This window comes from Schistocerca americana, chromosome 1, assembly GCF_021461395.2.
Source record: "Schistocerca americana isolate TAMUIC-IGC-003095 chromosome 1, iqSchAmer2.1, whole genome shotgun sequence".
NCBI lineage: Eukaryota > Metazoa > Arthropoda > Insecta > Orthoptera > Acrididae > Schistocerca > Schistocerca americana.
Genome location: NC_060119.1, coordinates 211,636,170 through 211,659,007, shown reverse-complemented (window position 1 = coordinate 211,659,007; position 22,838 = coordinate 211,636,170). Strand labels below are relative to the sequence as shown.

Sequence of the window (22,838 nt, the reverse complement as noted above, 5' to 3'; positions counted from 1 at the left end):
ATCATTAACAACTATTTCCACTAACTAGTTAGTGCAAAAAAAGACTAATAAAATAGAACACTAGTATGATGGAAATATAGAACATAAAAGGACTCCTTTCAAAATCAGAGCAGTATATATTTTTCAGCACACACTTCACACTGTTAAGTGCTTGCCACAATGCAGAAAGTGAAGCACACAATGTGAGAAATTTACATTTTCCAGAATATAAATATGTCCTTTTGTTGAAGGTTTGTCATTCACTACCCTTTACTCTCATCCTTTATGTTGCTCCCTCCTGACATAACAACCCACTACCAATATATGCTCCGTAAGGTGCATAAGGATGTGTGTGTGTATATGGCTCTTCATAAACTTTAGCCCCACAGAATTCTTACTTCAAATATTCAGCATGCAGAAAAATTTATTTTTTCTAAAATAGGCAAAAAACGAATTTCTGCTGTAACTTTCACTAGAAAACAAGGCCAGCCCTGAGATAACATATCTCACTACAACCAAATAAAGTACATAAAGAAAAGATGGCAAATGTAGTTTAACACAATAAAGGAAAAAACACCACTGAGATGCTTGAGACTGGGTGGTAATTTCAATCTTACCTCAATAATTCGTAAAGGTATCTCTGGAAAGACTTCAAGTAAGTGAGCTGCATGATCAGACAATGCCACAAGAACATCAGAGGCAACCAGTGCCACGGTCTTGTTATTGAACTGTATACAAAAGAAAAAACAGGTAAATAGCAACAAATGTTTGGTGAATATGTATTTTTTTTAAAACTCGCTCGTACTCAGTTCAGTGTTAACATTATTTGTGAAAAGTGTCACATGTATGATTTTCTTAATGCACAATTTTTTTTAATGAGATTCAAACTGGCATTTTCTAAATGCAGGATTTGTCCTGTTGTTTGGGTGACAAGATTCAAAACAAAGCAAATTCAGGGATGTCACTTGGTGATGGTACTATTTCAATAAGAGGCCACTGTCCTCTACTAAAGTCACTAAATGCCTGATGCACACTTAATACAAAAATTAGAAATAACTTGAAATTCAAGAAATTATTCCTAGCTCTTGTAAATAAAGCACCTGATTAACAATTTACTTCCTGGTACCAGCCCTTTGCACTACTTTATGAGGCAGCTACAGAACAAGTATCTTTACAAGCAAAGCTCCCACTTGATGATGCAAATAATGTTTCAACAATGGGTAGATGAATAATCAAAGCAGAAAATGATCATGTTCAAATGGTTATTAATTTTAATCACATAGCCAAGCTTTAGATTGGTTATACATGGTTAACATTGTAGTAACTTACAAATAACACTTCACATGTCTCAAAATTGTGATCAACTCTTTGAAACGACACTTTATAACACATATGATGCTGCTATGACTGTGGTCCGTTTCTGGTCTCTCGAGGTATAACAGGAACCTTATCCTGCAAAATGGCGGCTTTGTGGCATTATACTATTAATTTCACTGAGAGACTACATTTTGTTTACAGATAATATGCAAACAGTACACATATTATAGATGTAACACAATTTTTCTTCCCGTTCTCTTTGAAGTATGTACCTATTGGAAGCATGGAATATTCTTTTTCCAGATATCATTAATCTGTCAGTGGGGTAATCTTCAAGGTCTTTTCCAGTAATGGCCCACATTTTTTCGTGTCCCCTACCACTGTCCTTAATCTCTATATTGCATTGTAACAATATTGCTCCATCAAGTGAGGGCGCCTGCAGATGCTCCTCAGTTCACCCGTAGGCAGGTGCAGGTTTGGTAGGCAACCCACCAGGCTGTCATATTGCAATGTGTTCATTCACTGCTCTGTTGTGTGCACACTTGACACTTGGCATCATATGATTTATTAATGCTTCACACTTCATAGTGAACATAGCTATAACTTCTCAAAATATCCAGTTCCCATTTTCCCTTTGTTGGAAAGAACAATATTCTTATTAGTTGGAAATAATGGGTTGCCTCAGTGACTATAATGTTGCACAATATGCTCAATACAATGAAAAAGTACAATATTTAGCATTGCTATGAGTCCCTTCATGACACACACTTTTATGAGCTGGATGGCACCTTGAGTGGCATCAAGAGTAAGCTATGAAGCTGCACGCAGTATTGCAACTAGTGGAGCCAATTTCGATAGGGCCCCTGTTCAAATCATGTTTGTTGGCTGTCATAGGGTGTTTAGTGCCAGGAGAAGTAGAGGAACTGGAAGGAGTCTGTCTCTCCAAGCCAACAGTTTCTCTTTGGATCTGAGATATGGAGCAGATCTGAAAACTGAACAGAAGGAGAAAGGTCGAACTTTTATTGGTTATTCATTAGCACTTGATGAAACCACTGATGTAACAAACTATGTGCAGCTTGCAGTATGTGTGTGTGGGGTGTTAAGTCAGAACTACAGGTTATTGAGGACCTGTTAGATGTTATACCAGTGTTTTACAGAACCACACACAGCAATATTTTTGAGGTGGTGTGTTTGCCATGAGACAGGCTCTGTTCTATGGTGATAGATGGAGCACCATAAATGGTTGGAGTCAATGTGGTTCTGTGTATCATATAAAAGAAAAAAGATCAAGAACAAACTTGGAAAACACAAAGTATACACAGTTTCATCCACTACGAGGCCCTTTGCACAGGAAGTGTGCAATACTGCAATGTCATGAATGTTATGGTACAATGTGTGAATTTTGTAAGGCATCATGGTGTCAAATCACCACCTGCAAGCAGTACATGATGATGTACCATAACATGTTGCAATACGATGGCTTATTAGAGAGAAAATTCAAAATATATTCTTACCAATTCAGAAGGAAATCACCTATTTATGGAAATGAAAGGAACGAAGCAATATGCACTCAGTGGGAACAAATAAGTTACGAACTTCGCTTTCTCACTGATATTACGGAACACTTAAATCACTTAAATTTGTCTTGTCAAGAAAAGGATCTGCTTATTCCTATCATGAATAACAAAATCAATGCATTCATGGACATACCCCATCTACATGATTGCTACAGGAAACCTAACACTTTCAAAAACCTTTCATCACTACAATTACCTTCACATTATTCATGTTTTGTGGCAACAAATTACTGTGCAATTCTGTTTGTTTTGAGAAAAGGTTTAATGACCTGTGCAACCTACAAAACAAATTCAAATTATTTAGCACACCATTTTATGTTGCACCAGATACTGTACCTTCAGAAGTACAATCAATTTATTAAGATAGTATATTGTGATGTTCATGCAGAAGACTTTCCGAAGCTACACAAGAATGCAGCTCACATTATATTTAGGTTTGGCTCAGCGTATTGGTGTTAAAAACTGTTTTACATAATGAAGAGGATAAAAGCTGTAGAAAGATTCCAGCTCCAAGACCCAACACTAAAGAGCATTCTCCATCTTGCAGCAGCAGGGATCTCACTCCAAATATTTTGTCTCTTGTAATCAAAAAGAAATATCTTGTTTCACAAATGTTATGAAATATTAGAAAATTTCGCTTGGATTGAATTTTTCTGTTAAGTATATCCTGTCACAATGCATTTTTGCTGCAATGATCTCCTCATGGCCCTGTTTTGTTATGTGCACAGTGTTCAGTTAGTTACTTAATTCATTAGTCATCACACAACATGTTTTCCCCCATCCCTGCCTGTGAGCGGGCTTGATTTTACTTTAATTTTGGACCTACAAAGGAGGAAGGTGGGGAGGGAGGGGAAGAATTATATCCGGCACATGAGAGAGAGGTTAGCTGGACACAAAGATTATGAAGGAATGGAGTTTTTTTAAAACTGTGGTTGAAATCTGTGTGGAAAATGATATGTGAAATAGTATACGGTAGATACAGATTTTGTGGCTGGAAAGGAACTGTAAAGTGTTAATTACACATTTGCTTGATCATCTGATTTATTCATTCTTGCCCTAACGAAAAATAACAATGGAAATTCTTAGACAGAGTAATATGTAAAATAAAGGAAGGCATCAACTCACCTGCAGCTGACTGATGAGTGGCGCATAGAAACACACAACAGAAAATTATATATACTAGCTTTTGAGCTCTTGCTCTTTCTCTAGCAGAAGTACACACATTCACACACAACCACACAGGTACCCAAACATACATCTACATGGATACTCTGCAAATCACACTTAAGTGTCTGGCAGAGGATTCATCCAACCACGTCACAATTATTCTCTCTTATACCAATCAACAACAGTGTATGGAAAAAACTAACACCTATATTTTTCTGTGTGAGCTCTGATTTTCCTTATTTTATTATGATGGTCATATCCCCCTATGTAGGTAGACCTCAGCAAAATATTGTCACATTTAGAGGAGAAAATTGGTGACTGAAATTTTGTGGAACGATTCCACCGCAATGAGGAACACCTCTGTTTTAATGATGTTTACCCCAAATCCTGTATCACGTCAGTGACACTCTTGAACTTTCTCAATGTCCTCTTTAATATTGTCTGGTAAGGACCCCACACCACTCAGCAGTACTCCAGAACAAGATGCACAAGCGTAGTGTAAGCAGTCTCTTTAGTAGATCTCTTGCATCTTCTAAGGGTTCTGCCAATAAAATGCACGCCTGGGGCCATGTCAATACTCTTGCCCATGGGCCACAATTTGGATGTCTGTGCGATAATGTGTGTATTTCAACCAGAGAAACAAGATCTCGAATGCTAGTGTAGCTAGTATTCTGCTGCGTGTTTCTACGCACCACACATCAGTCAGCTATAGGTGAATGGCTGCCTTTATTTCAAGTATTACCCAAATGAAATCCATTCATAGCATTTTTATAATGTGGAGAAGTTATGCAACCGTAATCTCTTTTCTAACAACCTGATGGTTTTCACAAATTTCCCTTTACATTGTGTAAACCACTCTTCCCAAAACTTTCTATGATCCAAACAGTTAACTGCCATTCCGTGATCTGGACAACTTTATCCATAATATAACCCACTCTAATCATAATAGTTCTATCCATTCCTGGGCACTGATCAGACTAGGAGACATTCACATCCTATTCAATCATTTCACATTGATGCAATATTTCCTTAGAGAAGCGTCTGTTTAAGTATGGCCAATACTTGCTGAACTGTTAGAATGACAGTACATACACCTCCAATAACTATCCTTGTTCAAAAACCTTAGCACGGACGAGAAACATTGCATCAAAAATGTTTAATTTATATTTTGGTTCGAAATGCACTAAATACCTAATTGGAACCCCAAAATTTTGTTAAATGTTTGAAGTTTTGTTTGTGACAAATATCAACCTCACTAACACCCCATGAACATATACAACACAACCACATTCCATTTACACCAGTTATACTTTATCTGCCATACACATTGACAACTTTGTATCTCAATCTCTTCTCCATTTTTGACTATTCATCTGAACTGCACAATTTTACTACAGTTCTATAATCCCATGCTTCTTCCTAATCTGTGACTTTTCACTACCTATCTGCTACTTAATTTCATAACATCATGCTTCTTTTGTTTTGGACTTGCAGTGTCTGATCTTTCACTTTATTCCATAAATTCTTTATTAATTTTAGAAATTAGTTAGGGTACCTGCATTTGGCTACTGGCTGGATCATTATTCTATCTGAGAATACACACAACTTTATTATTTGTCTTTAAGTCCTTCGTGCTTAATTTTCTTTATGCATGTGCTAACATAACCATACAAAATTATTGATACAGTTATCTTTAATAACAACCAAGCCCAATGTTTCTGAAGAAAGAAGCAATATAAATGAAACAAATCAACAATTAAGATAAACACTAAACTGACAAAAAATCACAAAGGAGAATGTACTATTACATTGCACACTGTTAAAATACTATGTTACCTCTACGTTCTTTGGCACCTTATGATAAAACAACCAGACAGGAACACAATTACATTAACTTCTATTACAGAAAATTTGTACCTGAGAATGGACAAATTAAACCTTAAACCATCTTGTTCTCTTCAAAATTTTCCTAACACAGTATTCAGTATTCACACACATGGTGAGCAAGAGTTTAGGCATCTATATTGGGATCAGCCAGACTACCAAACAATTTTATTACAAACCTCTCTCTCTCTCTCTCTCTCTCTCTCTCTCTCTCTCTCTCTCTGTGTGTGTGTGTGTGTGTGTGTGTGTGTGTGTGTGTGTGTGTGTGTGTGTGTGTTTGTTTCCTTTCCTCCACCTCTTGTCCTCATCCCACCTCTCTCAGTGTTTTGTATTACAAGTCCTGTTTTAAAAGCAATAACAAATTAAAAAACCAATCCTTAGAACACATTGCAGAGCTCTCTATGATCTTCAATGAATCTTTTTATGGAAAACTGAGGAGTAAACACTTTGGCTGGATCAGTTTACAGCCTTCCCTGTTTGGGAATACTTTGAAAGTACCTTAACATTATGGCAGCAACATAGAGCTGCTATCTAAAATTTATTAAAATTTATTACCATATCCTCTTAATTCCCACGAATTTAAGTTTGTTTCACTAAGGAAACAGAGGAAAGTGTAGTGTTACCCTTCCTGGATTTTTTAGGAGGAAGGAAGTCCACCAAGCAGCTGTTGCAGGTATCGTAACTGTTTCGTTGGTTTCCTGCCTCTATGAATTCAGCTGCACACTCAAAAGCAATCAGCCACTAAATGGACATGCATAAAGATTTCTGGAAGTACTAGTGCATTAAAAAAGATGATGGATCCTTGGATCGTAGTGTCAACCAGAAACCTATGCACACAACAGTCTATACCTTTGAGTAAGCTGTTATCAATCATTTCAGTGCAGGGTGAGGTGAAAGCTCATAGATAAAACTAGATCAATTTCCAAATATTCACAAGTGCAGTTCAGTAACGAATCTACCATTTTTTTTTTAACAACAAATTCTCCACACAATCCAGCGTACACCTGCATCACAAAAACATACAAAACAAATGACCAGAGAAAGACATCATGTTGCACCAGCAGTCTTTCATTGAAGATTGACAAGAAACTTGAGGAGGACAAGATAGGCATGCTTCTTGTCCTTTCCCATGAATGTGTGTCCTCGTGGGTTCTGTTAGGGACAATTTGGGTCTTATATAGCAACATATTTATGGAATGCCATGCAAGTACAGGAAATGTTACATTGACAACTTTATGAAGGGTAGATGTACATGATTAGGGCAACTGGAAAAATCCGCTGTTGTCAAACAATCCCTGATTTATGGGACACAGGTAACAACACCAAAATCCTAACTATTGCATCCTCTTTCTAGGACAGCACTGTCAAAGAGGCTGGCCACATGAGCACAACATATACTTTAATTATCAAACACACTAAATATAACCACAGAAATGGGTAGAATCTGTTGTTGGCCATGTCAATAAATCACATGAACTACAGAGGGTGATGGAGCAAGAGAAGTAAGAAGCCCATTACTACATACACTTGGACTACTGATCAACATAATGGTCTATTTTCATCACAGTTCAACAGATGCTGGCATTCTGCATCCTTGGTTTTACTTGGAAGACAAAAACACCCTGAAGATGACCAGTGAGTGCTCTATCGAAAATACTAGAAAGATTCATGACACCATCTGCTGTAATGCCCTAGACTGTCAGCTACCTTTTTAATAATGAAATTTTTACTCTGCAGCAGAATGTGTACTGATATGAAACTTCCCGGTGGACTAAAACTGTGTGCCAGACTGATACTTGAATTCAGGACTTTTGCCTTTTGCGGCAAGTGCTCTGCCAACAGACCTACCCAAGCACAAATCACAATCCCCCCCTCACAGCTTTACTTCCACCAGTACCTTGTCTCGCGTCATCCAAACTTCACAGACATTCTCCAGTGGAACTTACAGGACTAGCACTTCTGGAAGAGTACTTGCCTGCAAAAGGCAAATATCCCCACTTGGAGTGTTGGTCTCCCATACAATTTTAATTTGCCACGAAATTTCAACCTTTTTTCCATGTCTAAGAAAATCACTGAGCTGCAAATGCCTTTGTATATGCGAACATCTTAAGATTACTTTATCAATAGTGGAAATTCATGGGTGGAACAACATGTACAACAAGGGAAAGGTAACCACTCACCAAGTCGATTGATGGATGGCACATAGAAACACACTGTTTTCTAACAATGGAAAATCCGACATGGAATAATGACAATACTATGAAAAGGATAGTTGCTACTGACCCTTTAAGGTAAATACTGAGTTAAAGATAGGCTCATCGAAAACAAAACTTTCAGCCAAATAGGCCTCTTTCAGAAGGCGCGCGCGCGCACACACACACACACACACACACACACACACACACACACAAATGGAACTCATACACGCATGACAACTGGGTGGTGGGAGGGGCAGGGAGGGAGAGAGGGAGGGGTAGCAGGGTAAGGGTAGGGGATGGTAAAGTGCTGCTTGTGGGAGCATACAGGGACGAGATGGAGAGAGGGTAGGACAGCTACGTGCAGTCGTGAAGTCAGGTTGGACTGGGCTGTGGGGGGGGGGGGGGGGGGGGGGGGCAGGGGGGGGGGGGCTACGCAGCGCGGAAAAGGGGAGACTGTAAGTGCACTGGTGCAACAGAGGGTCATGTACTCTGGAATGGGAACAGGGAAGGGGATATGTAGTTAAGGCCACTGGCTGACAAAGGTTGAGGCCAGGAGGGTTATGGAAAGGTAGGGTATATTGTAGTGGGATTTCCCATCTGTGCAATTGAGAAAAACTTGTGTTGGTGGGTAGGATCCAGATGGCACAGGCTTTGAAGCAGTCACTGGAATGAAGAACATCATGCTTGGCAACGTGCTCAGCAACTAGGTGGTCCAGCTGTTTCTTGGCTAACCTTACATCCACAGATAGAAAAGCAATCCACCACCCAAAAACTGATCCCGACCTTGTGTATCAGAGCACAACATGCGAGATTTAAATGGCTGCTTCACAACCCGTACCATCTGGATCATCCTCACTACCACCAGGTTTTCTGAGCTGCGCAGAAGAGAGCTATCCTTAAAGCACATCCTTCAATCCCATAACATTCCTGGCCTAAACCTAAGGTAGCTCACTACCCCCCTCCCCCCACTCAATAGTGTGTATGGACACCATCCACTCTCCTAGTATCCCTGCCAAATTTGTGTCCCCACATCAATTAACTGTGCGCTGTTGCCTCACACCCTAACCTATGAAAAATCACATGCCCAACCGTCTGCCATCTACCTCCTTCACCCACACCCCTACATAGCCCACAGACAGCACCCCACTCTCCTGCGAGCTGCTAGACACTTCCCCCCATCTCCCCCACGTCAAACCACAGCACCCCATCCCAGTACACTCACCGTGGGCCAGAAAAAAGCTGGCAGTTGACTGAGCACAATGTAGGGAGACGTACGTGTGTGTGTGTGTGTGTGGTGGGGGTGGGGGGGGGGCATGTGTTTCCCACAAGCTTGAGTACCATTTTTTCGTATAACTATCAATGACACAGCACTTGTGCCTTTCGGTGAGTCATCTTCTCTATTCCTAAATAATTCGTAATTCTCAACTAAAGTGCGCGTCATATATCTTGGCGGCCGAATTTAGGTTCGTTCTGCGCATCTGACGTCACAAAAAACAGTCAGCCAATGAACAGAGAACGACGTTGCCAGATCTCGACAGCAGTGCACAGCACGGACGAGTGTCTTCAGTTTTAGAAACGTTCAGTCATTATTAATGTAATAGAACAAAAGCAATGTCTTGATAGCAGACTTTCTTTTACAGAATGGAAAAAGCATTCTTTATACCAATTGCTTCATATTCTATTAATTAATTAAACCAAACAAGCAATAAGACTCCTAATTCAGGCGATAGAAAGGAAAGATGTCTGTTTCAATCTCACGAACTGCTTTTTCACAATAAAGAACAGCGGTAATTGTTTATTTCCTATTGTACTTCTACGAAGCGTGAGTAATTCATAGTCATACCAACAGTGTTTATAAGTAGTTGCGTGAGGTGTTAGAGTCCTTATAGAGTTACACTATTCAATGAGCTGAGGTAGTGGAACGGTTAAGGTGTTGGGCTGCCAAGTGAAAGGTTATGAGTTCAAACCTTATGCGGTGCTTAATATTTTCTTTATTTAAAAACAATATTGGAGTGCCTTACTTCACGAATTTTATTCGTTTGAATGAAATTTCTAGTGCTTTGCCTCTTCATTAACTTTTTTGCTGCTGCAGACACGTGCTCCCCGCATTCCGCGCTGTGCGCGATTTTGTCATCACTGCACTTCTTGCCTGTGCAGACACATGGTGTTCCCACTGCTTTGACACACTTATCATTCGATTTCACAAAAACTATTTGGGCAAAAAATTTGATTTTTACACGTCTTCTTGCCTGATACCTTCCCCCCATAAATGACTTAATTTTGTTTTGATGTGCAGCATTAAATGTAGTAAACCATTGCACGAAATTTTGAAGAGTTTGCAGAGGTAAAAGTCCATAGCGTATACTTTCCATATGGTCAATTTTAGTTGCCACAATGTTGAGAATGAAATGTGGACAAGATACCTAAATTTCATATAATATTTACTGTATAACAATATCTCATTTAATTTTAGAACCACATAGGTGTCGTATGTAATATTGAGAAATATTCCGTCTTTCGCGACTGTAATAAAAGTTTTATATACACACGGCGCGTTTGGCTTTATTTTAAAGCACTTCCATCGGTAAAAGGTATGGCACATACACAATGGTATTCATGTTCTATTTCTTGTTTTTGTTCCACAGTCGCAGTTTTACCAATCGTATTGAAATATATCCCTCTTCTGCAACAGTAATAAGCGACTTATTTAGACCAGACGCGTTTCTCTCTTTTGAAGCATCATAAGAGGACTGTATTTTGTGTCCTCCATTGCCAAGTCACCTTTCGTAGTTTTGTGCTGCGGTAGCACAATATTCAACGTTTGTGTTGGCTCATCAGTGTTTTAGCAAATAAATGCTGTTTGTGTGTGCCACACACAAAATTATATTTGACATAGCTCTGAGCACTTCACTGACAGACGGTATATTCAAGTCCTAATGTTTTTGTAAGTCCACAGTTTTGTTTAATGTATTTTATCTACTTCCTTTTGATTGATTGAAGTGCTTTAAAATAAAGCCAAACGTGCCCAGTGTAAGTAAAACTTTTGTTACAGTAGCGAAAGGTGGAATATTTCTCAATATTACATACGACATTTATGTGGTACTTAAATTAAATGAAATATATAGGTATCTTGTCCACATTTCATTCTCAACATTGTGGCAACTAAAATCGACCATACGGAAAGTATACTCTATGGACTTATACCTCTGCAAACTCTTCAAAATTTCGTGCAAAGGTTTACTATACTTAATGCTGCATAATAACTGTGTTGAACATCGAAACAAAATTAAGTCATTTATGGGGGGAAGGTAACAGTCAAGAATATAGGTAAAAATCTAATTTTTGAGCCAAATAGTTTTTGTGGAATCGAATGATAAAGAGTGTCAAAGCAGTCAGAACACAATGTGTCTGCACAGGCGAGCAGTGCAGTGACAAAATCACCCACAGCGCGGAATGCAGGGAGCACGTCTTTGTAGCAGCGAAAGGGTTAATGCGGCCGTGGTGGCTTTACTTCATGAACTGCGCGCTCCCCCCTACACGTAAGCTTGCGAACTATGCTATACTATGGCGCTGCTCCTATTGGCGCGTGCGTCGTGTGCAACTGGCAACGCAGCAATCTCCAGCGTCTGGGCGGGCATGCGCGAGCCGCCAAGATAAAAGAATTGAACTATAGAACTTTCTGTAAATTATTAGAAGTTTACTTCATTTTGCGCAAAAATGGTAAGCCTTCTAATATTGGTTCAGGTATTCCATGGTGACATATACCCTTAGACCAAGGTGCAGAACTGATGCATTGTGATGAACAACTCTGCTTTTGTTCTACTGAAAGGCAATGGCAATGCATGACGAGTCATAACCAATGAACAGCACATAAATTCCATATACATAAAAAGGAAGATCTCTTTATAAAACGGAGGAATCATCAAGCAAAACATGGTATGTAAAATGGGTGGAGAATTACTTCTTTCAGAGCTGACAATAGTTCTGTTGAAGGAATTTGTCCAAAGCTATGAGATTTTGCATTTTAATTACGTCTCTGTCTGTTGATCAGCTCCTCCTCCAGTTGCTAGGTATTTATCTTTCCTCTTACATTTATTAATTTTCATCCTGTACTTTCAATTACTGCGAACTCTACATACGACTTCAGTTCCACTTTGATTACATATGACAAAGGGCACCAAGGCTCCAGAACAGAGACATAGCTACAACAAGAAAAACTTCATTTAGCTTATGTGGTTAGGCTGGTGGTGATGTCACCAGTTAAGCAAGTTTGAAGGAACAAGAAGAGACATAAGCTTAAAGAAGTCAAACCCCTGCCCCCTCCACACACACACACACACACACACACACACACACACACACACAGACAGAGAGAGAGAGAGAGAGAGAGAGAGAGAGCTGAACATACTTTGATTTACCAAATTCTAGAGAATGCACAGATACTGTTTGTCCTGTTCGTAATGTTTCTCTTTTTGCAATCTATTTTGCTACAAACACAACTATGCGACAAATTCAACAACTTATTTCCAATACCACAAGCAGGAAACAATGTTAAACAAAGATATTGTAAGTGAGCTTATTCCACAGAACAAGCAATAAGCATGCAGTGTTAAAGCTCATAGGACAGCACAGCACATTTAAAACACACATATTTTACTACCTGGCATGCAGCCAATTTGATCGAGAGGCCAGGCTGAGAACAACTTTGCTGGATCGGAAACTAAAAAACACATCTGGATTTGTAAACATATGTACACACTGAACACTATCAATGAACAAAGTAGTATTTTTACACCATAAGTATATGCATGACATCAACCAAATTAGATTTGAAAAACCCAAAAACCACATAATTTTCTAGAGAACCAAAGAAAAACAAAATCTCCAGTAATATTTTATACCTTGTAATGAAAATGTTTCCACACTGAGAAAAAAAAAGCAATTCCCCAAAACTGACAGCAACATGTATGAAACAGAATAATTATAAACATTTACAGTAATGTTTCTGGTTAAAAGCACAGAGAACTGCACTAAACATTACCAGGTTACCAAGTATACCTTTAAATTCACCTGAGAAACACCGTCAACAAAATACAAGATAGAAAAACAAATATACCAAATAAATGCATGGAAATAACCGATGATGAAAACTGCCAATACAAAACATTTTATCTAGCCACAGAAGCTACTTTTACAACATGCCCATACCTTCTTTATGTTAGTTTTTATATGCTACAATACCATGCACTTACTTATTATCTGAATTTCACATAAACATAGAAGCTAACTATGTGAGCTTGTCTTTAGATGTAGAAGACAGAATTAACTAATCAACTACAAAATTCACATATAAAGGAACAGCGACTGGAGATTAACAACAACTGCATAGACTACGCGGATCTTACACTAATTTGTATCTGGGTTATCATTTAGAATACATGTTAATTATTTGCACCCAAATGGTTTCAAGGGAGTGGATATTTTATTCCTGTCAATATACGCTTCACAAAGATCAGAAAACATATTATGTGGGCTGCAGCACAAGAAAAATGCAGCATTGTGTGCGTGTGTCACCCTAGTGTACATAGATAGAAATATTAATATAATGGAAGGAAACATTCCGCGTGGGAAAAATTATATATAAAAACAAAGATGAGGTGACTTACCGAACAAAAGCGCTGGCAGGTCGATAGATACACAAACAAACACAAACATACACACAAAATTCAAGCTTTCGCAACAAACTGTTGCCTCATCAGGAAAGAGGGAAGGAGAGGGGAAGACGAAAGGAAGTGGGTTTTAAGGGAGAGGGTAAGGAGTCATTCCAATCCCGGGAGCGGAAAGACTTACCTTAGGGGGAAAAAAGGACAAGTATACACTAGCACACACGCACATATCCATCCACACATACAGACACAAGCAGACATGTCTGCTTGTGTCTGTGACTTACCTTAGGGGGAAAAAAGGACAGGTATACATTAGCACACACGCACATATCCATCCACACATACAGACACAAGCAGACATGTCTGCTTGTGTCTGTGACTTACCTTAGGGGGAAAAAAGGACAGGTATACACTAGCACACAAGCACATATCCATCCACACATACAGACACAAGCAGACATGTCTGCTTACCTTAGGGGGAAAAAAGGACAGGTATACACTAGCACACACGCACATATCCATCCACACATACAGACACAAGCAGACATGTCTGCTTGTGTCTGTATGTGTGGATGGATATGTGCGTGTGTGCGAGTGTATACCTGTCCTTTTTTCCCCCTAAGGTAAGTCTTTCCGCTCCCGGGATTGGAATGACTCCTTACCCTCTCCCTTAAAACCCACTTCCTTTCGTCTTCCCCTCTCCTTCCCTCTTTCCTGATGAGGCAACAGTTTGTTGCGAAAGCTTGAATTTTGTGTGTATGTTTGTGTTTGTTTGTGTATCTACCGACCTGCCAGCGCTTTTGTTCGGTAAGTCACCTCATCTTTGTTTTTATAGATAGAAATATTGGTAAAGAAAAGGAATGAGTAGCGCCTACGGCCGGCCACTGATGGCCAAGCGGTTCTAGGCGCTTCAGTATGGAACCGCGCGACAGCAACGGTCGCAGGTTCGAATCCTGCTTCGCGTATGGATGTGTGTGATGTCCATAGGTTAGTTAGGTTTAAGTAGTTCTAAGTCCTAGGGGACTGATGACCTGAGATGCTAAGTCCCATAGTGCTCAGAGCCATTTGAACCATTTTGAGTAGTGCCTGCAAACAGATATATGATAGGGAAAAGAAATTAACTGAGAAATAAGGGCAAAAGGTAGATGGAAATATAGGTGGGTAGAAGACAGTTCAAAGTGCCCCATGCTTTAAAGAAAAGAGTACCAGGAAAGTGGAGTTGCCTTTGCTGAAGACTTTTTTATGCAGCTCAAAATTTAAGTTGACTGTCACGTTATATTATTACGTCTGATGATGAAATCTGGAAAGTGGAGATGGCCTTGAGCTTTCAAACTTTTTCTCCAGAGCCTGGATACCAAATATATATAAATGATGCTGACTGCAGTAAAACTTCAGAAGGTCCAGTTCATAACATCAGTAACTTGCATCATTGTATCATCACACAACTAAGATTAAAGTTTGAGATGAAATAACATCATTTCAGCACAAAACATGCAAATGTGCTGTATGTATGTAAGATTTCAGAATGTTTAGAGGAAGTAAAAAGTAACACTTCAATGTGACACAAATGTCACAGGTGCACTGTTTCCTTGACACTACTGATGTTCAGAGATGGTATTCAAACTGCTGTACGGTGTATACTGTTTTAGATAGGTCCCTGAAAATGATGTCCATTTACGTTAATGCACAACTGGCATCTGCATACTAATTACTGTCTAACACACTCAAAACAATCATGTTGTTGTTGTGGTCTTCAGTCCTGAGACTGGTTTGATGCAGCTCTCCATGCTACTCTATCCCGTGCAAGCTTCTTCATCTCCCAGTACCTACCGCAACCTACATCCTCCTGAATCTGCTTAGTGTATTCATCTCTTGGTCTCCCTCTACGATTTTTACCCTCCACGCTGCCCTCCAATACTAAATTGGTGATCCCTTGATGCCTCAGAACATGTCCTACCAACCGATCCCTTCTTCTAGCCAAGATGTGCCACAAACTTCTCTTCTCCCCAATTCTATTCAATACTTCCTCATTAGTTATGTGATCTACCCACCTAATCTTCAGCATTCTTCTGTAGCACCACATTTCAAAAGCTTCCATTCTCTTCTTGTCCAAACTATTTATCGTCCATGTTTCACTTCCATTCATGGCTACACTCCATACAAATACTTTCAAAAATGACTTCCTGACACTTAAATCTATACTCGATGTTAACAAATTTCTCTTCTTCCGAAACGCTTTCCTTACCATTGCCAGTCTACATTTTATATCCTCTCTACTTCGACCATCATCAGTTATTTTACTCCCTAAATAGCAAAACTCCTTTACTACTTTAAGTGTCTCATTTCCTAATCTAATTACCTCAACATCACCCGACTTAATTCAACTACATTCCATTATCCTCGTTTTGCTTTTGTTGATGTTCATCTTATATCCTCCTTTCAAGACACTATCCATTCCATTCAACTGCTCTTCCCAGTCCTTTGCTGTCTCTGACAGAATTACAATGTCATCGACAAACCTCAACATTTTTATTTCTTCTCCATGGATTTTAATACCTACTCTGAATTTTTCTTTTGTTCCCTTTACTGCTTGCTCAATATACAGATTGAATAACATTGGGGAGAGACTACAACCCATCTCACTCCCTTCCCAACCACTGCTTCACTTTCATGTCCCTCGATTCTTAGAACTGCCATCTGGTTTCTGTACAAATTGTAAATAGCCTTTCGCTCTCTGTATTTTACCCCTGCACCTTCACAATTTGAAAGAGAGTATTCCAGTCAACATTGCCAAAAGCTTTCTCTAAGTCTACAAATGCTAGAAATGCAGGTTTGCCATTCCTTAATCTGGCTTCTAAGATAAGTCGTAGGGTCAGTATTGTCTCACGTGTTCCAACATTTCTACGGAATCCAAACTGATCTTCCCCGAGGTCGACTTCTACTAGTTTTTCCATTCGTCTGTAAAGAATTCGTGTTAGTATTTTGCAGCTGTGACTTATTAAACTGATAGTTCGGTAATTTTCACATCTGTCACCTGATTTCTTTGGGATTGGAATTATTATCTTCTTGAAGTCTGAGGGTATTTTGCCTGTTTCATACATCTTGCTCACCAGATGGTAGAGTTTTGTCAGGACTGGCTCTCCCGAGGCCATCAGTAGTTCTAATGGAATGTTGTCTACTCCGGGGGCCTTGTTTCGACTCAGGTCTTTCAGTGCTCTGTCGAACTCATCATGCAGTATCATATCTCCCATTTCATCTTCATCTACATCCTCTTCCACTTCCATAATATTGTCCTCAAGTACATCGCCCTTGTATAGACCTTCTATATACTCCGTCCACCTTTCTGCTTTCCCTTCTTTGCTTAGAACTGGGTTTCCATCTGAGCTCTTGTTGTTCATGCAAGTGGTTCTCTGGTCTCCAAAGGTCTCTTTAATTTTCCTGTAGGCAGTATCTATCTTACCCCTAGTGATACTCGCTTCTACATCCTTACGTTTGTCCTCTAGCCATCCCTGCTTAGCAATTTTGCACTTCTTGTCGATCTCATTTTTGAGACGTTTGTATTCCTTTTTGCCTGCTTCATTTACTGCATTTTTATATTTTCTCCTTTCATCAATTAAATTCAATATTTCTTCTGTTACCCAAGGATTTCTACTAGCCCTCGTCTTTTTACCTACTTCATCCTCTGCTGTATTCACTACTTCATCCCGCAGAGCTACCCATTCTTCTTCTACTGTATTTCTTTCCCTCATTCCTGTCAATTGTTCCCTTATGCTCTCCCTGAAACTCTGTACAACCTCTGGTTTAGTCAGTTTATCCAGGTCCCATGTCCTTAAATTCCCACCTTTTTCCAGTTTCTTTTGTTTTAATCTACAGATCATAACCAATAGATTGTGGTCGGAGTCCACATCTGCTCCTGGAAATGTCTTACAATTTAAAACCTGGTTCCTAAATCTCTGTCTTACCATTGTATAATCTATCTGATACCTTTTAGTATCTCCAGGATTCTTCCATGTACACAACCTTCTTTTATGATTCTTGAACCAAGTGTTAGCTATGATTAACTTATGCTCTGTGCAAAATTCTACCAGGCGGCTTCCTCTTTCATTTCTTAGCCCCAATCCGTATTCACCTACTACATTCCCTTCTCTCCCTTTTCCTACTACCGAATTCCAGTCACCCATGACTATTAAATTTCCGTCACCCTTCACTATCTGAATAATTTCTCTTATTTCGTCATACATTTCTTCAATTTCTTCGTCATCTGCAGAGCTAGTTGGCATATAAACTTGTACTACTGTAGTAGGCGTGGGCTTCGTATCTGTCTTTGCCACAATAATGCGACCACTATGCTGTTTGTAGTAACTTACCCGCATTCCTATTTTCCTATTCATTATTAAACCTACTCCTGCATTACCCCTATTTGATTTTGTGCTTATAACCCTGTAGTCACCTGACCGGAAGTCTTGTTCCTCCTGCCACCAAACTTCACTAATTCCCACTATATCTAACGTTAACCTATCCATTTACCTTCTTAAATTTTCTAACCTACCTGCCCGATTAAGGTATCTGACATTCCATGCTCTGATCCGTAGAATGCCAGTTTTCTTTCTCCTGATAACGACGTCCTCTTGAGTAGTCCCCGCCCGGAGATCCGAATGGGGGACTATTTTACCTCTAGAATATTTTACCCAAGAGGACGCCATCATCATTTAATCATACAGTAAAGCTGCATGCCCTCGGGAAAAATTACGGCCGTAGTTTCCCCTTGCTTTCAGCCGTTCGCAGTACCAGCAGAGCAAGGCAGTTTTGGTTAGTGTTACAAGGCCAGATCAGTCAATCATCCAGACTGTTGCCCTTGCAACTACTGAAAAGGCTGCTGCCACTCTTCAGGAACCACACATTTGTCTGGCCTCTCAACAGATACCCCTCCATTGTGGTTGCACCTACGGTACGGCTATCTGTATCGCTGAAGCACGCAAGCCTCCCCACCAACGGCAAGGACCATGGTTCATGTGTTTCATGAATAATGGCTCTAGCTTCACCAAGTGGGCACACAGCTCTTCTGGAGTGTCTATTGGGAGTTTTACACCAGACATTTTACTTGCCTCCACAACGAGAAGTTTGTAAAAGTGACATTGAGATAACAAAGTGGCCACAGTACTGGCCCAACTCTCCTATTGAACAACTGGGGTAAACATTGTCTAAATGTTCTCCAGAATCAACAACTTAGTGTGGTGGGGTCTCTTCATGCTGGAACCATAACCATCTCCCAACTGTTAATGGGACATTCTCCAACATTTCTAGTAACACTTCACTCAGAAACATACAATAATTTTCTCCAACGAGAACGTTAGGCAGAAGACATGATTAAATCAGATGGTCATGAACAATACCAGCCTACAAATTTATGGTAAACCTCTGTGATACCGGAACAAAAAAGTTGCCTTAGGGTTTCAAACTCCCAGGTATGCCTATTGTGGCTCCTGGACTGTGTACATAGCCATGGGAATTCCAGCGTCACACCCTTCAAGAACTGCTAGAGGATAAATGGTGCATCTGTGACATTTGCATGACATAACAAAAGTGTTTCTTTTTATCTACTCTAATAGCTCTACAAATCTATAAAAGCAGTTTTTCTTACTACCTGTCTATATGTACCCATATCAACAACAGAAACATCAATATGCGGGAAAAGCAGACTGCAAAGAAAAGATCATCTGAAAAAAACCTCTTAATTCGGAGTGGCATGAAGATGAATCAAGTCGACAATTTTTTTTACACCCACACAATCCTCCCACTGGCTACCTGTAATTTTGACATTGAGAGGCACTGCCAACACCTGCTCTAAATGCAATTCAGTGTAATGCATGGACACCCCTTCATGAAGTTTAGCTGCTCATGGCAATATATTAAGCATTGGAACAATTGACAGTTGAGGCTGAAGGGAGAGGGAAAGTTGTGAAGTTGGAAAACGATTTAGAAAAGATATCTGAATGGTGCAAAAATTGGCAGTTGAGCCTAAATAATGAAAAGTGTGAGGTCATCCACATGAGTGCTAAAACAAATTCGTTAAACTTCGGTTATACGATAACTCAGTCTAATCTAAAAGCTGTAAATTCAGCTAAATACCTAGGTATTACAATTACAAACAACTTAAATTGGAAGGAACACATAGAAAATGTTGTGGGGAAGGCTAACTAAAGACTGCGTTTTATTGGCAGGACACTTACAAAATGTATCAGATCTACTAAGGAGACTCCCTACACTACGCTTGTCCGTCCTCTTTTAGAATACTGCTGTGCGGTGTGGGATCCATACCAGATAGGACTGACAGAAAGTCAAAAAAGTTCAAAAAAGGCCATCAAGAAGGGCAGCATGTTTTATATTACTGTGAAATATGGGAGAGAGTGTCACAGAAATGATACAGGATTTGGGCTGGACATCACTAAAAGAAAGGCATTTTTCGTTGCGACGGAATCTTCTCACGAAATTCCAATCACCAACTTTCTCCTCCAAATACAAAAATATTTTGTTGACACCGACCTACATAGGGAAAAACGATCACCACAATAAAATAAAGGAAATCAGAGCTCGTACGGAACAATATAGTTGTTTGTTCTTTCCATGCACTATAAAATATTGGAATAATAGAGAATAGTGAAGGTGGTTCGATTAACCCTCTGCCAGGCACTTAAATGTGGTTTGCAGAGTATCCATGTAGATGTAGAAGGGGGGGGGGGGGGGGGGGGGGGGTGTAATGCTAACAACGTTACAACTTGCAATGAGAGTGGAAAGCGATCAGGACGACAAGGGCAGAAGAATGCAGGCACAGCTTGCAAAGATGACTGAAGGCCAAGGAAATTTTACACACAGAAAACAGAGAGACGGACAATGAGCAGAAAGCAAGGAAAGGAAGGTGCTTGAAAGAAAACCATCATGGAATCATAAAACAGATCAAAATAATAAATAACAATAAGTAAATAAAACAAGGCAGAAATTGTAAATAATGAATCTCTGAAGCCAAGAGGAGGGCAGAGCACAATATCAAAAGAACAGGAGAAATGAAACACAAATTGAAAAAGATACAAATGCAGGACAGGGACTAATAGATATTTCAGGCCCAGGAGATTGCAGTTCATTGAATGCAGGTTGTAGGGTGCATTGGAGGACCATAAACACCTGTGCAGAATGGGGGGAGGGGGGGGGGGTGGCAAGAGATATGGAATGGGAGATACATTCGCAGAGCTTGTGGATGGGACAGTTCCCATTAATAAAGACCTTTGCAAACTGAATAAGCAAAATACTTTGTGAGCCACTGTACAGTGTGTAAAGGAGAGTACTGGAGATCCATATCACAATTTATTGGCCTATACCGTTCACGTATTGCATGTTAGTAAAAATGATTATGTATGTCTCTGTGCTTGCCCCTCTGTGCTCCCTAAGGGAGATATATGACTGTGACAGCACAACTGTCACACTGCTGCCTGACAGCTGCAATTTTTCTTCCACTTTTAATATATTGTCCTAATTTTTTTTGTAATTCTACTAAATGAGACATTTAATAAAGCACATGCCGAAACATGCAAATTTAATGGAACAAAGGGCTGCTAATACCAAATTCAGTACGTCTTTTTTACCACTACATAAAAAAAAATTAAAAATGTTGGTGCCATGCAAAAAAACTGCTCCTATGAAAGCACAATAGAGGAAACAACATTGTTCCTAATGCACATCTGCACGAACACACAGCACTTACCCTTAATGCAAGCAACAACACATTGACTGCATCTTTTATGCGAGGATGACATGTGCCATGGCTCAATTCTTGATACGCATAAATGCCCAAGCTTGAAAGAGCAATGCAACGAGCCAAACCTGTTGGTTCTCTTTTCCCACATCTTAGTAAAATAGGCACAATGTGATCCTGCAAAGAAAAGAAAATGACAAATGGCACACAGTGCTCATATTAACAACTTACAGAAGGAACTAAAAATTTAATGTAAATGTTTTATCTTTCCATTCCTCATAACTCCAGATATATAGCGACTGCCATAAAGGAGAGTACTGCTGCCTTCCTAATCCTCTTCTTCTTGCCCCCCCTCCCCCTCCCCCCCCCCCTCTCTCTCTTAAAGCAAAAAGAATCAATTCCATCTAAATGTGTCCTTTATATTACTATAAATACATTAGATACAACCCTGCACGAAATCCAGAAGTATTTCAGTTTCTCGCAAAATAGGAAGTTTCTATTAAGTGTTCATATAAAAATATCTGTTTTTCCAACACAACAGGAAGATATTTCTATATCTCATCATACCTATGTTAAATTTTCATCAGCAAATGAAGACTACTGTCTAGCACAACAAAATAACATGAGCTTCACGTACACCGTTTTATTACTGTTCTTCACTGGGCAAGGCAGATTGAAAGCTCAAACTGCCAACAGAAAGCTGACAATAGGAGAGGCACACAAAATTAGAAACTGCTGATTACTCTGAATACTTTAAAATTTTTTACTAAAATGTGAATTTTCCTGCTTATTTCTAAATATCATTTTTAAACTAAAGAGACATTGCACAGGCAGGAATCCTGTTTTGATTGATATTGTAAGGGAAAACAATAGTACTGTATTGTCAGGCAGAGCAAATCTACCAACCTTGGCATCGACACACGATCTCACACTGAACTCCTTTACTGTGGGCTGAAGTACTGGTAGTTCTGGGAAGGTGCTGGACAAGCAAAGCAGAGTGCCCAATATGGAAGCTGCCTCAGTCCGAGGAGCCTGTGATGATAGAAGTACACTAAGTTTTGGAACAGTATGACACAACAACTAAAACACTGAAGTACTTTAATGCAGAGAGCCATAAGATCACAGTACAAGAACTCTTTTTGAACTATTTATAAGGAATCATCTTATCAGGGAACTTGACATGCTTTAACATAACATAAAATATTTTACATTACCATAAAACTAATTTCAGATAATCTTCCCTTGTTAACATAAAAGGTAGTATTACAAGGACAGAAGGTGACCTACTGCGCAATTCAAAAAC

At 39.5% G+C, this 22,838-nt stretch overlaps 1 protein-coding gene across 1 annotated transcript in view; it reads right to left on the bottom strand.

The window, feature by feature from the left end:
• The window catches only part of LOC124601302 (probable Rho GTPase-activating protein CG5521), a 253,206-nt gene that overhangs the window by 92,827 nt on the left and 137,541 nt on the right, over positions 1-22,838 (bottom strand). Inside the window, exons 24-26 of the mRNA XM_047136237.1 lie at positions 22,442-22,567; positions 21,545-21,712; positions 597-707 (exon numbers count right to left, since the gene is read on the bottom strand). Coding sequence (XP_046992193.1) covers positions 597-707; positions 21,545-21,712; positions 22,442-22,567 — 405 coding nt within the window. The remainder of the gene's footprint in view (positions 1-596; positions 708-21,544; positions 21,713-22,441; positions 22,568-22,838) is intronic.